The sequence below is a fragment of the Notechis scutatus genome, chromosome 2, assembly GCF_049901735.1.
Source record: "Notechis scutatus isolate UNSWTSFEM ecotype Mainland chromosome 2, rNotScu1.2, whole genome shotgun sequence".
Classification (NCBI taxonomy): domain Eukaryota; kingdom Metazoa; phylum Chordata; class Lepidosauria; order Squamata; family Elapidae; genus Notechis; species Notechis scutatus.
In genome coordinates this window covers 246,605,915-246,623,273 of record NC_142010.1, presented here as the reverse complement: position 1 = coordinate 246,623,273, position 17,359 = coordinate 246,605,915, and the positions used below count along the sequence as shown (strand labels likewise).

Sequence of the window (17,359 nt, the reverse complement as noted above, 5' to 3'; positions counted from 1 at the left end):
TGGAAATTCTAGATATTTTTCTCTCCTCCAAACACTTGTTTTATAAAAGTCAAAAACATGACATTTGGCCCATCTCCAAATTACGTCTGGGTCAGGTTACAATAACAAATAGCTACAAAAATTGTGGTAAATCTAGATTGGCAAGCACATCCTGTCCATTGTCAATGACCCATCACCATCCCTATCAGAGCACTGATGGTCATACCTAGTTGGGTAATGAAATGCCTACAAAAAAACCACCAAGCTCAGAGACCACCAAGGACTGACAATCCATCATCTTCAATGCTAGAGATGGTCTTCTTAGACAAAATGCTATGTCTATGTATATAGGTATGACATATCTATAGGTTTAATAAGACTTGCAAGGAATGACTGAAACCTACCTTTAATTTCATCATTGAATCTTGGCTCATTTTGTCTCCTCTTGCTTCTGGAACATCATCAACACCAATCAATTTGGCCTTGTACTTTACCCCATCACCTTGAAATCTGGCCAAAAGGAATTCCTCTGTCTTTTCCAATCCTGAAAAGCCAGTTTAATTCATGTAAGCCCATCTGAACTCTTGCTGTGGCTATAGATAACAGAGTACAGTATGCATTTTATAACAGCCAGTGCCCCTCATCTGTGTATTGTATTTAATAAATTATTAACTCTTCTTCTGGATGCAATGAGGAGACATCCAGCATGTCTTTCTTTCGTGTTGCACTAGCCATAAATATATTTGAACTATAATTGTGTATAGAGCAGCACAAAGGGTCAATTTCTCTGAACAGAAGGTTACATACACATAAAAGTTGGAAGAGCCAAGATTGGTTGGCTGACCACTTTTTAGTCAAAGAATTCTGCGATGTATGGCAAGACCATAAGATGGCAGTCTAATGCAAGATTCCAATTAGTTTGTTTTCAATTCTTAATCCTAATTTCAACTCCTACCCTCAAAATGACGCTATAGAGCACTGCACACCAGAACAACTAGACACAAGAACATTTTTTTCCTCAATGCCACCACTCTGCTAAACAAATATTTCTCTCAACACTGTCAAACTATTTACTAAGTCTGCATTACTATTATATTACTGTTAATCCTCCCATCCTTCCTTTTACCCATTCCCTCCCACTAATAACTGTATGACTGTAACTTTGTGGCTTGTATCCTAACAATTTTTATTGACTGTTTCCTAGTATGATTTGATCGCTTATTGTACCCTATGACTATTATTATTATTTGTGACTCTTGACGAATGTATCTTTTCTTTTGTGTAAACTGAGAGCATTTGTACCAAGACAAATTCCTTGTGTGTCCAATCACACTTGGCCAATAAAGAATTTGATTCGATTCAACTCAACTCTACTCTATTCTACTCACATAGATATTTAAGAGACCAATGTCATTTTTGTACCCTATAAAATATATTAAAGATTCCTAAGCAACTGGGCCACCTTACCCACCAAATCTATTCATTTTAACATCGCATTTTCCAGAGTATATTTTCTGTTCTTGCATCAATTTGCAAATGCTTAACATACATTTGCCATGAACTTTGTTGTAACTTTCACATACAGTATTTTCCTCTCTTACAAGCATCCCCTGCAAACGATTCTTCCTACTTTCTGCTTTCCCAGTTGCTATTTACTCACAGATACCTTCATGCATTTTCTTCATCAGAGAAGTATATCCCATCATTTGGACAATCCCAAGCACCAAATTATGAGTATGGGCTGATTCAGGTCCTCCATCCTATTTTGATCTGAACCAGGCTGCTTCCTCAAGTCTTTTTCCAGATGGCTTCAGAAATGATCTGCCTTTTGACTCACTTTTATACCTTACCTTTCTTTTTCTCTTTTTTGGAAGGCTGTGGTTTGAGTGGTGTTTGCTGCTGGGCAGTTGGCTGTTGACTGTTGACACTGACTGTTTCTGCGTCACTTGACATGGTTGAGAGTCCAGCTTCAATTCCAAAGACAAAGACCGGGCTTAATAATAAAACTGATCTCCAGTTCCTGGTCCTCAGAGGACAAGCATACCACTCTGACCTTCAGAAGAGAAAATGAATTGATTTATTTCAGTGTGTGTTGCTTCAAGTGGGAAGGAGCAACTCAAGAGTGGATCTGTGCTGTTTAATGATCTCCACTTGGGAATGTAAATGTCTGATTTGGTAAACCTCCATTTTCTCTCTCTGTGTCTCTCATTAAAAGTCAACAGAAAAATGAATCAGATCTTGTTGAAAGGCAGATGAGGCCATAAACTAAAATGGATGACTTAGGTCTCTTCCATTTTCCAATTTTTTTTGTTCCAAGTTTTTACTGTTATAGCATATAAAAATTCCAATTTCAATTGAACAGTGTGTTTCTGGGTATAAATATTTTTAGGATATAATAATCAAGATGTTTACAACAATATTCATTGCATTGATGTTGATTATAGTAGTATCAATTATAATAACAATATTATTTACTTAACCAATTCAACATGCCTTTCTTATATCACTGATCCTATCCATCTATGGTATTTCCCTGTATATAGCTCGTTTTTTTCAGCTAGCCATTGATAAAGTATTGTTTTCCTTGATTATAAGTGTTAGCCTATCCATTTCTGCACATTCTAATATTTTTTAAATCCCATTTTCATCAGTTGGGACTCTCTTCACATTTTCATTGTTGCACAAATACAATTCTAATTGCAGTCAATACATGCAAAATCAAATATACATTCCCTCTATCATATTGATCCGGCAAAATGCCCAACAAAAATATCTCTGTTTTCAAGTCAATAATGCTCATTTCTTCCAGCCATGCATGGATTTTTGTCCAATATTTTTTTGCTTTTTGACATATCCACCACGTATGATAATACAAGCTGAGTGTCTCGTGGCATTTCCAACATTTTGCAGACTTATCCTTAAACATCTTTGCTAATCTTGATGGCAGGAAATGCCATATATAAAACATTTTGTAAAGATTTCCTTTATACGCATTTTCCAATTTTTTTTTTAAAGCTCAGCATATTTTACAATAATACTGAACTTTTTTGAACCCTGATGCCTCATGATATTCTTATCATATGGACATTCTAGCAAGCAATAGGCAAAGATCCCCAACCAGCAAAGAATTCAGTCCTTTCAAGTGTGGCAGGATGTGGAGCAGAAACATGTCTACTTCAAAAAAATGCAGCTCAACTGTACCCCAGAATTAGTGGTAAAAAAAATAATCCAGATTCAGAGTCACTCTCAACAAGCTCTATAGTAGATTTTCTGGATCCATGTTCTAATTTCGGAACATGGAGCTCCAAAAAAAATCAGAAAGCTATATAAGATGCTTTACGTTGAGATAGAATATGTGTCCATCTCACTTCAGTCTTCATTAATTCTTCCAATTCTAGGTCTTATTAAATATGACTTTGAATGCTAGACTTCTTTTTTGCAGGGAAAAATGATTTGTCTTTTGATTTGATGGTGATTTCATGGAACCTCAAAGCAATTGTCTTAACAACAGTATATAACTGATTGGCTGTTGCCTTTTTTCAGTATTTTGTGTTTGTTCCAGTATTGTCCACAGCCCTGACATTTTGATAACCTTCCATCCAAGTACAGATAAAGAACAACCCTGCTATTTAATTTCCAACCCCAGACAAGGTCAGATATCTCCATAATAATTACAATGGTGTTAAAAAGCTTTCTATCCTGCAATTCCCTGATAGTAACAATTAAAACACAAGATCTTGATATCATTCATTTACAAATTCATTAATAAACTACACAATCAGTTCCTTGATGTTAGAATAATTCTTAAACTGATCAGGTTAAAAGTCTAATGGACTTGATTAAATTAGGATTTAAATAGGTCCTGGTAATTATTCACACTGAAAATGAACCAGACTGTTTTCTTTTCTCCAAAGGGTTTCTCCACTCTCTAAATTTATCACTGCAAGATCCAATCAAAGTTTCTGAACAATCATCTCTCCTAGTGGAAATACACATTTAGACAGATGTGTCCTACTCCCATTTATTCCATTGTTCCTACATCATGGTGAGCAGCTAGGATTGTGTTATCTAATATTTTAAATACTTCTCTTTAAAAAAAAACTGTTTCTGTACCTTTAAGTATGGTATTTGAGTTTATTATGATGTTGCAAAGTGGCTAATGGCATTATTTTATGTTCAGGAAGTGTGTGTGTGTGTGTGTGTACATTTTAAACTTTTCTCCTAAAGAATTTAATTAACTTTATTTGGCTACAGAAGTATATTCCAGTTGCAGGTTTTCAATGAAAACTTAATATCTGAATTGTAACTTTAAGATGCTGCAAGCTACCAGGTAATAGCTTTGTTCAGAAAGGCAGCATCCAGTAATTAAAACATAATAATGATAACAATAAATCTCCCATCATTCTACAGCCTCTCGGGTTCTCCTTGCTTCTTGATCTGAACAATTTACCTCAGAAAAAGTGTGTCATTATTATACCTTTTCCTTTGGGACAAACTGTAATATGAACATCAGACTGCAAACTAGTGGTGAAATAGTGACAAGATCAGTGTTTCTACCTTGGAAGATGTATAGACTTCAACTCCCAGAATTCCCTGGCCAGCCATGCTGGTTAGAGAATTCTGGGAGTTAAAAGTCTAGACGTTTTCCACCTGCCAAGTTTGAGAAACACTGTACTGGACAGTCTTACACATACATACATACATAACTCGCATTATAATGAAGCAAAGTGCCAGAACACTACCTCATCTGTTAAAAATTTGTCAAAATATTTCAATTGCTTTTCCATCAGCAATTATTGCATCCAGAGGAATAATAAAAATAAAGACCTTCTGGCATGGGATTAAGATAGCAAACTGTATCAGAACATCTCGAAGATTTGACACAGATCTCATATCCCACATGTGGTCTGAAGGGAACTGGCTGACATAGGAAAGAGGGATGGGCTATCCATGAAGCCAAGATCCCCCCATTCAGTTTATTTTATGACTTCCAGAGCAACTCATCAATCAAACCAAAATATTAAGCAGCCTGCTAGATACTGTGAATTTCAAGTCTCATCATCCTCATCAAGCAATGTGGCTTCATGAGAATAGTTTCTTGGGAGCTATACTCCAAACTGCAGAGCACTAAGGTAAATTCAGACCTTAGACTAAATGATCTTTCGGAGTATATGCACCATGTAGTTTTAGAAAAACATAGTTGTACATTAAAATGATTTTTAAACATCATCCTTGTGACCTAGTATGCTCTGTTGTCTATGAAAGTAATGCTATAAGCAAGTAATATCAACCCAATAATTCCTTTCAACAGCTCAGGTGTTGATTTTGAATGCCAGATTAGGTGATGGCTGCCTGATCCTTATCATTCTCTAGATCGGGGTGTCAAACTCACATCGTCACGGCGGCATCACGTGATCTTCGGTAAACCGGGCAGGGCCAGCATGTGATGATCCAACCCATGGGCCACAAGTTTGACGCTCCTGCTCTAGATGGTCATATGGGATCCTGACATTTGCTCTAAGAAGTAGCCACAGCTGAACCACTAAATCCAAAACTCACAGATGGCATCATCCTGGACATATCTTTCTACTTTTCCAATGAGGCTAACATAGAATCGTCAGTTGCAGAATCATCTCATTTATTCCTATCAAACCAGTCCTTCCCAATTTGCTGCTTTCAAAATAGTAACTTGCATTATTGCCAAACAGTATGACTCATAAACTAAACCAGGCTCTCCAGAATATTAACTTTGGTAAGTTAAGTGATGCTTTCTCACTTTGAATTCAAGGCACTTCAATAAAGCAAGTAGACCCATATAGTCTGTAGTCTACTATATTGCATGGTACAAGGAAGTTTACATCATTTCCAAAATAAAAAGGTCATCTGCACCCTGATTATGCCACAATAATTGCTTGATTAAAAGTATTTCCTTTGACAAGCATCTTAAAATAATATAAAAGATTGTTGAATATTTTGAATGGGTTATACTCTCAGGATGTGTTTGTCTGTAAAGTTATTGTCACAAGCTATGCAATATTATGAAGTACTCAATTCAAGAGTGTTGAAAGTATTAGTTAAAAGTTTCAGAAGTAATCAAATGTTCTTAATAGTCCTGCTTTTTCTAGTCAAGTTTGGAAAGTCTATGTTTGGATTTCAAAGTATTTAGGATGGGGATAAAAAGCGTTACAGCTGCTGGAGTTTTGAACAGCCTTAAATATTAATCTCCGGAAACTATAACATTGTGTCCTGCCTCACTCAGGGAAGTTTCCTATTAACCACAAGTATGATGAAATTGTGATAGATATTTTGTATTTTAAACTGGTTTCCATTGCTTCATTTCTCCTGGATCTCTGACTGAATTACAACCAAGAAAATGGTGAAAAAAACATCAGACCTTGCTTCTTAAGAACCCAGGAGTTTCAATGTTCTGTTATACAGTATTTTATTAGATCTGGCAGTAAAACATTCAGGGATTCAACTGAATTCCTGGCGACTACAAGGGCATATATCCATGTAATTTTCTTGGCAGCAATGTGGAAACATCATGCTTCCAGCATGTTTGTTTATCTCCTCAGTCTACTGTACAGCTCTGACATTGCTTTGTGATCTCCCATTCCTCTACTGACTCTGTTCAGTACAAGGAACTGGGGAGAAGACCTGAAGCCACTAACTCCGAAATTATGTGGTTGGGCTTAGATTTTGGGGAGGAAAATAAGGGGAAATTTTTTTGCCTCTGCTTACCAGAATCCATCAGTATTCATCTGGGTAGCGTCCTGTCAGTGTGTGAGAGAGTTGAGGGCTTTTTGGAAACTGAAGCAGTATTTGTTGTGTGAGCAAGGAGACAGCAAGGAGCCTGGGTGTGACTTAGCTCCACTATTCTGTACTAAAACTGAAACTCCGTTCATCTGCTTGTGTTTTGCATTTGAAACAGATTTCTTTCCAGGTGGGGAGGGGGAGTAAAACTCCTTAGCATCAGTAGGTGTTAATAATACAGTAATATATGAAGACTCAGATTGTCTTCCCTGATTTCCTGGGACATTACAGGGAGGGAAGGAAAATACAGGCAGATTTGCAATATTCTGATTTGATAGCCTATCTCAATGAAGTCCTAGTTTTCTTGTTGAATCTGTTTTCTGACCTGGTCTTCCTCACAAGGCTGACCCCATAGTTTTTTTTCAATTTGGCCAAGGCCAGCTCTGTGTTTTTATCTTCCATTTTCCAGTTCTTCTCATGAGAAAGATTAATTTCATTATTTTTACTGAATAATGGAATGAAGCTGTATTTGACCCTAATAAATTAATATATACATATTATAGGGAGCCATAGCTGCATCTGTTTTCCAAAAGTCTTTGGTTGAAAAGACCATTATAACTAATATAAATATAAATATAGGCTTTGAAAAGGCTTATTACAATCAATTAGTAAATGGTCAGCATCCTACAGAGGACTGAGCATCGGGTATAGTCTTTGCATTAAAACATTTTTTATTTAGTTACAGCAAAATTTGTGTTGTTTATTTATTCAACTTCTATAGCCACCCATCTCAGTCAATGATTCCGGGCAGCTTACAATTCAGAAAACACATTACAATGAAAAAGACTAAGAACATTTTAAAACAATAAAAACACCAAAAACATCCAAATTAAATACACATGGGCACAAGATACTTGATCAGTTAAAATACAGCCAGGAAACATGGCCCTTAGCACATTCAGCGCCTCAGGCAGGGAATCATAGCTTGGTTTGCGGATTCGTGTTCTTGTTTAGAGATATATAAGCACTTGTCCCACTGGGATCCATGTGGGTCCCCACTGTGCTTTTAGCAAGGATCAGACATGTGAGGGATCCTTAATGTTCTCTGAGCTTGGCTTTCTTGCAGATGTTTCATCACCCAAACTAGGTTAACATCGTCAGTGCTAGCAAGAATATCTGCAAGAAAACAACCAAGAGAGCACCAAGGACACCTCATTTCAACCCTGAGCTACAAATACTGTATTCTCCTTTATTGGAACAGAAAACGTATTTGCAAGAGAATCCCCACTCAACCCAAGACTGAACCATGTTTTCTTCCCTGCAAGCTGAAACTACTGGAATGCTGACATGGGTTTTTGGAGTGCAAAGGTTGCAGCCTTAACAAGTTAATATTTTAGTCCCTGTGATTCCTTTGATCCTGCCATGCTCTTTCAGCTAAGGAAGACTTTTGCTCCTGAATTCCAGCTCATTTGGGAGCATTGCTTTTTCACTATTTCAAGCAGCATCAGCAAAAAGAGGAAGCTGTCCTTGCATAGCCAGGATTTCAAAATCTCTATTGAGGGCTCAAATGATATTGAAGCCTTTTATCCTTAAAGATACCCGCTGGGTTTAACTTCCTTTCTCTTTGTAAACTACTCACATTCAATCTCAGAATACTTTAGTAGGAACGACTGTTTCTAAAATATAAGCACATGGCTTTCAGGTTGCGACCAAGATTGCCAATAATCTGAAATATACACCCATTAAATGTTGCACTATTTCTCGAAATGTACACCCATCAAATGTTGCACTATTATAAAGATGTATTTCTTTTCTTTTTCTTATTATTATATCTATAAAATGTTTCTAGATACATTTGGGAGGATTATATGAATTGTTATAAAATAAGTTAAGTAAATTATAGTTATCTTGCAAAGTATGAATGAACAAAATTATAGTCAAATGATTGATTAATAATGATACTAGGGTATTCAATTTTTGATTGATGAGTTATTATGCAATGTAATTGTAACCGAGACTATGAAATGGATGCACAAAAAATTTGTAAACCAACCGACACACTGCTTGTACACTTATGGAAGAAAGTTGGATGTTTTTATGTTTTGTTTGTTTTTGTTTGTCTTTAAAAACCAATAAAATTTACAAAAAAAAAAAAGTGCTTTTTTGGGAAATAATAATTCTTAGAAAAGCCTTCTTCAACCTCATGCCCTGAAGAAGTCTTAGGAGAATGGGAAAGCTTGTGTTACATAAGCTCACACAATCGTGCCTACCATCCCTGTCCTACTGTCCCCAATTATTAGTTCCTATTTCTTTTATTTAAATTTATATGTTTATTCTTGTTTCTGTTGTATTGTAAGATTTTGACAAATCAATCAATAAATAAAAAATACATCCTAACTAAAGCCTTTCCAGAAAGGACATTCACAAAGACACATTTCCTACTGAGCTTAGATCAATACAGAGAGTCCTTGACTTATAACAGTTCACTTAGTGACCATTTGAAGTTATGACAGCACTGAAAAACACGACTTATGACCATTTTTCACACGTATGACCATTACAGCATCCCCATGGTTACGTGATTTACATTTGGATGTTTGACAATTGACTCACATTTATGACCGTTGCAATGTCTCACAGTCACGTGATCCCTTTTACGACCTTCTGACAAACAAAATCAATGGGGAAGCCAGATTCATTTAACAACCATGTTACTAATTTAAGAAATGCAGTAATTTGCTTAACAAATGGGGCAAGAAAAGTCGTAAAATGGGGCAAAACTCACTTAACAAATTGGGTCGTAAGTTGAGGACTATCTATACAGCTCTGTTTGAAGCTTTCCACTGGAACATTTCAAGCATCTGATAATCCAACAGAACAAAAAAAATTACCTTGTCTTATTAGATATAACTACCAGCACAGAAGGAAACAGGCAATGGACATACATAAAACAGTAATTACCTCAAGATAAATGTGTGAGGACAGTACAGCTATTGTAATATTTTTGTTTTCAATAATAAGGCTTAGAAAACATGCATTTTGTATGAGCCTGTTGTGGGATGCCACCCCACCCTCCTAAAAGAATGAAATATTTTGAGGAATATTAAAAAGGCAGAATATTGTATTTTCCTAAATGAGAAATGGAGAAACATGTTTTTTTAAAGGCAGGAAGCAGACTCACTCTTAATAACCCCACCACCACTCCCAGCAGATATTTTGTGCCCATTAAGGAAGACTGGGTCAGTCTATCTACAAAACAAAAGACTTTCAGCTCCAGGATGATGGAATTAAGAATAGGACATGAGCCTTTAGGACATAATAGGATTAACCCACTACCACTTAGCAGAATACACAGACCTCACTACATTGCACAATCTCCTAAAGATATTTCAATCATTACATCATCCTCACAAACTTCAACCAATAGCTCAAACACTTAGGATTTGTTCTTTGCCTATAGAGCCAGCTATGACCCCTACATGGCCTCATGGGAGCCTGACAACAGCCAATAGAACACACGTTTCTTGCACAGGAACAGGAAGCTCACATACACAGACCAGAGAAGGTGTAAAAGCCACCCATTCTTAACTCCATGTGGTCAACTGCTCAGAATCACATGTGGTTCTGCTTCACCAATAAACTTTCTTTCCAATCAGTGTCTTTCTCCCAGCCTGGAACTGAACCAGATGGATATCTTCTTTTTAACACTGTGATAAAGTCTTACAAACTCAAGAGAGTCACATTTATAGATCTAACAGGAAATGTTTTCCATTTGTCTTGAACAGGAAAAAAGAATCACCAACAAGATACATCAGAAAAGTATCTTCAAATCCTGCTGTTACAAAGAAGCCAAACATGGTTCCATACAGATGAAGCAACAAATGAGGCCAAACTGATAGTTGAGCAACGTGGATGTGGGTTTTAGTTGTTGTTTTTTTTAAAAAAAGAGCAATAATTTACAAAAACACTTAATACAATAATAGGCATGTTATGCTAATTGTATGGGGGTGTCAGATAGTTCGTTCAGAGAACAACCAGCTGAAGGAAACTCTCAGTATTTTAGGAGAAGAGCCACAGCAGATGCTTCGCCTGCAGAAGGTCTCGGGTTAAATTTTGGCATCTCTAGCTAGAGATGAAAAAGATGCCTCTCAGAACACTGGAAAACTTTCAGCCAAGGACACAATGCCAAAGGGCAGTCCATCAAAGATTTTGTATAAACATTTCCATAACCTCAACCACTTGTTCTATTTGATGGATTATCCACAGCTGTAATCTAGATAACATTTAGAAGGCACTTGATCATTTACTCTGGAATAGATGCTTTTGAACTGCATGAACCAGGGGCACTATCCCATTAGAACACAAGACCAGTTGTGGGTCAAGGTGCATCCAAGTCAGCATTTCATTTGCCTCTTCCAGATACCTTTTGCAATCTTGCCAATAGGACACAAACATCTAGACTACAAAAATCTTCTTTTAATGTGAGTTTTCTATTCAACCATTATAGTCAACTAACATGCCATAGTATATTCACCAAGACAGCAGAACTTCCTTCAAAATTATTCATTAGATAATAAAATTATTCATTAAATCACCTTCTTAAACCTACTATCTCCAGATACCCCAAAGGTTCTTTTTCAAGAGGCAACTGAACCTTTCCTGCTTTTCTTTGAACAGGTTTCACTTCTCATTCAGCCCAGAGTTGAAGAAGCTTCTTGGATAAGGAGCAAAACATCTTCAGGAAAAAAAATCCAGCTGCCTTTGAAAAAGCACCTTTGGGACAACCATGACCTGGATGACTGAGAATCTCCATTGATATCTCCAGATGTGTTGGATTGCAACTCCCCATAATGGTAGGTACACAGCTAGATATGAAGCAACTTGCAGAATGGATATAAAGATGGATTGCAACTGCATTTGAGCACAACTTCAGTTCTTGGGGAAATATGCAAGTAAGCATATATTCTTTACGAAGAACTGGTAGTTCCAAGAAAGAGATCGCTCTTGAAGCTATCTTCATTCTTATAACAGATGCCTAGGAAGTTCCAGATCCATAATACAACAATCCTAGGACTTTATGTTCAAACTTTCTAGCACCAGAGGACAACTTTAAAAAAAATAAAATAAAAGTATGGAAGTTATTGAATACCAAGTAATCTAATGCCTAGAGGTGTACAAACATTTCAAGGTCAAAATATTCTGCTCTAGTTTTAGAAAAACCATTTCAGCTTCTGTTTCAGGTTAGAATGTTTCAAACTCAAAACATACCTCAATTTATGTCCTTCAGATGTATTGGATTACAGTTTCCAGAACTCCTGACATGAGCAGCAGCTTGGGAACGTTGTTGTGGAATTACTCACAGAGCTCTTTAGATCTTTTCTAATCCCACAGAGGTAAAGGAATGGACTTCTTTCCATGATCAGTATGTACTAATCTACTACTAATATACAAACCTGTGGACAGTTATCAGAGGATAAAGACATTTTCTTCTTTAATTTTATTATCTGCCATTCTAAAAACAAATATATGAAAGCCCAACCATAATTGTCCCTTGAAGAAAATATATACTGCTTTACCTAAATGTTGCTATTATGTGAACTCTTGCTTCCTGGGGGCCCTGACAGGAAAAAAAAACCAGCAGTGGAAAAGAACTTTTCACCCCCTGAGGGAAGGAAAAACAGCCACATATTTTCAGGTGCCAGGTTTCTAGAGTAGGTCTTCTGGAAAAGCTTCCACTCATTGATTTTGACCCCATTTTCCAAGCTGATACGGTGTTTTGTCAGAGAAATTTACTTCTCTGCCTCCTGTCCTCAAAACAGAGTACTTCACATTAAAATTACCACGAGTTCTCTCACTTTTCACCCAATTTGTAGCAGCAATGCTTTCAAAGCATTGTCATAGTACAGTGGATTTTGCATTTGGAAAATATGTATACCCAACTAATAGATTGGAACTTCTTGTCAAAAAGAGAAAATTACAGAACTCTCCATCACTCATTGCAAAGCTTGTGTAGAGCCAAAGTAGCATGACATTTATAAATGGCAAGCCATAGTCTGAGCTGCTCACTAGTTATGCCTTGTACAATAGCACAATCATTTATGCCTGCCAGACTTGACCTACTATGACGCAGATCACATAAATCTCCACCCAAGCCCTGTTCAGCTTTATGCCTTGTGTTGGTCCTGCTTTTCATTGCTTGACAGAACCCCAAGGAAGTGTAAGAGAAGGAAGTGTGAAAGTTGGATGTGACTGAATAGCTGGGTCGCTCTGTGACTGGCAAGTCAAGTTCTATTTTCAGAGTTTACATTCATGCTACAAATGTGCCAACAAGATCAGGGACAGAAATACACCATGTGTTTTCAAGCTCTTTTTTGACCCTTGTAGATGCAAAGATATCTCATTGTTAAACATTAGCAAAAGTTGAAGAACACTGAAAGATAATGGCTGTGACAACGTACAGCTCAGCCATACTGTAATTTGGCTGTGGCTTACAAGGCTGCATGACCCCAAGTCATTGTGGTTTTCTGTAAACCATAATTTATATCTCGGAATAGAGTTTATTCAATAAACCAAGGGTCTTCAAACTTGGCAAATGTTAGACTTGTGGACTTCAACTCCCAGAATTCCTGAGCTAACATGGTTGGAGGAGGAATTCTGGGAGTTGAAGTCCACAAGTCTTAAAACTGTCAAGTTTGAAGAGCCCTGTAATACACTATAAACAAATTGAGACTTATTCTAATGTGAAAACCTGGTTACATTTTTAAAACTTTGGTACCTTGAAAGATGGAATTATTATCTGAAGGAAATTCTTGGAAGCAGGTGGTCATCTCAGAAGCAGTACAGGTAGTCCTCCTTTAGCGTCTACAATTGGAACCAGTGACTTGGTTCTTAAGTGAACTGGTTGCTAAGTGAAACTCCCATGACAGCAATAGGGCTTATGATTTTACTTCTGTTTTACTTTGCTTCTTATTACTTTCTTCAACTGAATGGGGTTCTTTCTCTTTTAGGTCATATTGAAATGGAGCAAATAAGTAAATCTAAGAGCAGGGATATTCTGTGAAGGTTATAAATGTAAGAATTGGTCGCTAAGTTGATTTTTAGCACCACCACAACTTTGAACAGACTCTAAGTGAGGCAGCCTCTGAAGCAAGGACTACCCGTATTCATCTTTCATTCAAGAAGAAACAGGTGTCTTTTAAGCTAGCCTGTGCTGAAACCATAACCGATTAGGGGTGTAGAATCCTGCCAAAAGGGCAACCATTTCACTATCAAGGCCCTTTCATTTACGGACCTGAACTGCCCCACTCATCACAGGAAGATCAGAAATTCACCTTAACTTCTCACACTCGTTTCACCTTCACTAATTAGAGAAAGCTGAAGAGGGTTGACAGGCAGCTACTTATGTAATAAGATCAGATATCATGAGAAACATTGCTAACCAGGCTGCCTATTGTATCGATACCCGGATTGCCAGAGCTAGGTATTAACCCCAGGCTACAATATATACAGCATCATCTGCACCTCTATAACTGTCTAGTTCGGTTCTGCAACCCAACAGGACAGACACGGACTCCAGAGAGTAATTAGGCCTGCAGAAAAAACAATTATTACCAACTTGCCTTCCATCAAGGACCTGTATACTGCATGAGTCAAAAAGAGGGCTGTGAAAATATTTACAGACCCCTCACATCCCGGACATAAACTGTTTCAACTCCTACCCTCAAAACAACGCTATAGAGCACTGCACACCAGAACAAATAGACACAAGGACAGTTTTTTCCCGAATGCCATCACTCTGCTAAACAAATAATTCCCTCAACATTGTCCAACTATTTACAAAGTCTGCACTACTATACTATTAATCTTCTCATCACTCCTTATCACCCATCCCCTCCCACTTGTGACTGTATGACTGTAACTTTGTTGCTTGTATCCTTACAATTTATATTGACTGTTTCCTAGTATGATTTGATTGCTTATTGTACCCTTTGACTATCATTAAGTGTTGTCCCTGATGATTCTTGACTCTTGATGAATGTATCTTTTCTTTTATGTACACTGAGAGCATTTGCACCAAGACAAATTCCTTGTGTGTCCAATCACACTTGGCCAATAAAGAATTCTATAAAGAATTCTATCTTAATTAGCCCACAACTTCATGGATATATTTACAGGTCTATTGTTTATTTCCATCTTGAATCTGGGTATTTACTACCTTGAGGTCTATTAAAATGTAGACAGGCAGCGGTTGATCTCTCCGTGGCCTAGCACAGTGTTCCTCAACTTCACCAACTTAAGACGTGTGCATTTCAACTCTCAGAATTCCCCAGGCAGTCATGGATGTTGAAGTCCATATATCTTAAAAGTTGCTGAGGTTGAGAAACACTTGTCTAGCAAGTATTCAAGATTAATAGTCTACATTTCACAGGCAGTTATATGGGAAGTCTCAGAATACTTATCCTCTTCCTGCATCTTGCTAAGAATTTACATAGCTTGTGGAAGATAGTTTGCTTTTTGGAATTTAAGAAGGTATGTACCTTTTTCTGTTTTACATGGTTTTTGAGCATATAATGAACATAGTATTTTTTTTGGGGGGGGGGATTGTTTTGATCATTTCCCATTTTCTTCCTATGTGCAGGAAGGGAATTTCTTTCTGGATTGAAATGGGTGATCTTTGGTCTAGAACCACTTGTTTTAAACACCCAGAGTCCATTGGATTACAGCAATTTGTGGTTGTTTTAATGCAGGGGGTCTTCAGGCCTGGCCCATTTAAGACTTGTGGACTTCAACTCCCTGAATTTTGGCTGGGGAATTCTAGGAGTTGAAGTCCACAAGTCTTAAAGTGGCTAAGTTTGGAGGCCCTTGTTTTAATGTTTTAAGCCTTAATGTAAGATTCAGTTATTAAAATACTCTTCTAAAGTCAGTGAGCTAACATTAAGATGATGTACTGGGAGATCCAGATTCTAGTCTTTTTCTAACAAGAAAAAAATCAAGGAAACAGTCGGTCCACTAAAGAGAGAAGATGGCAAGAAAGTAACAGGCAACAGAGAGAAAGCAGAACTGCTTTAACTCATTCTTTGCATCTGTCTTCACGCAAAAAGAAACTATAGCTCAACCCACCAAAAACATAACTGTAAAAAACAGACAAGAAATAAAAGTTAAAATAAGCAAAAAAATAGTAAGAGAACACCTGTCTGATCTTGATGAAAACAAATCACTGGGGCCTGATGGATTATATCCCAGAGTTTTAAAGGAGCTGGCAGAGGTCATCTCAGAACCGCTGCACCATACCTTTCAAAAATCCTGGAGCACCGGGGAACTACCAGAGGACTGGAAAAGAGCTGATGTGGTTCCCATCTTCAAAAAAGGGGAAAAAAACAGACCCAGGAAACTATAGACCAATCAGCCTAACATCAATACCCGGGAAGATACTGGAAAAGATAATAAAAAAAACAGCTCTGCCAACATCTAGAAACAAGTAAAGTAATAACTAGCAGTCAGCACGGGTTTGTTAAAAACAGATCATGCCAAACCAATCTTATTTCATTCTTCAACACAGTGACTAAATTAGTAGATTAGCAAAATACTGTGGACATAATATATTTAGATTTCAGCAAGGCATTCGATAAAGTAGACCACAACCTACTTCTTAGTAAGCTAGAAAAAAGTGGAATAGATAGCACCACCACTAGATGGATTCGCAACTGGCTGGCAAACCGTACTCAATTAGTCCTTAATGGGTCTAAGTCTGCATGGAGGGAAGTAAGCAGTGGGGTGCCACAAGGTTCTGTCTTAGACCTAGTACTCTTCAATATCTTCATTCACAACATAGATGAGGGAATAGAAGGGGAACTTACCAAATTTGCAGATGATACTAAGCTGGCAGGAATAGCTAACACCCAAGATCCAGATGGATCTTGACAGACTAGAACACTGAGCCATATCTAATAAAATGAAATTCAATATATAGAAAAGTAAAGTCCTACACTTAGGCAAGAAAAACCAAACGTACATATATAGACTGGGTGAAACCAGGCTCAATAGCAGTAACTGTGAGAGGGATCTTGGAGTCTTAGTGGACAATCAGCTAAATATGAGCCAGCAGTGTGCAGCCGCTGCCCAAAAGGTAATGCAATCCTAAATTGTATTAACAGAGGGATACAGTCAAGATCAAGGGAAGTACTAATACCACTCTATAAAGCCTTAGTAAGACCACACCTAGAGTACTGCATCCAGTTTTGTTCACCACATTATAAAAAAGATGTTGAGACTCTAGAAAAAGTACAGAGAAGAGCAACCAGGATGATTAGGGGACTGGAGGCTAAAACATACAACGAACGGTTGCAGGAACTGGGCTTGGCTATTCTAGTAAAGAGAAGGACCAGGGGAGACATGAGAGCAGTCTTCCAATATTTGAGGGGCTGCCACAGGGAGGAAGGGGTCAAGCTATTTTCTAAAGCTCCTGTAGGCCAGACAAGGAATAATGGATGGAAATTGAACAAGGAGAGATTTAACCTAGAAACAAGGAGAAACTTTCTGACAGTGAGAACAATCAACCAGTGGAACAGCTTGCCCTCGGAAGTTGTTGGAGCGCCATCATTTGAGACCTTCAAGAAGAGACTGGACT

The 17,359-nt window shown here is 37.5% G+C and overlaps 1 protein-coding gene across 6 annotated transcripts in view; it reads right to left on the bottom strand.

Moving 5' to 3' along the window:
• The window catches only part of DAB2 (DAB adaptor protein 2), a 46,436-nt gene that overhangs the window by 18,506 nt on the left and 10,571 nt on the right, over positions 1–17,359 (bottom strand). For 4 of the 6 annotated variants that reach the window (XM_026666432.2, XM_026666434.2, XM_026666435.2 and 1 more), the window contains exons 2-3: positions 1,830–2,032; positions 384–523 (exon numbers count right to left, since the gene is read on the bottom strand). In XM_026666432.2, coding sequence (XP_026522217.1) covers positions 384–523; positions 1,830–1,932 — 243 coding nt within the window. In that variant the 5' untranslated portion in view covers positions 1,933–2,032. Of the gene's footprint in view, positions 1–383; positions 524–1,645; positions 1,792–1,829; positions 2,033–17,359 lie in introns of those variants that run through there. The other 2 variants (XM_087958485.1, XM_087958486.1) reach the window with 1 other exon arrangement.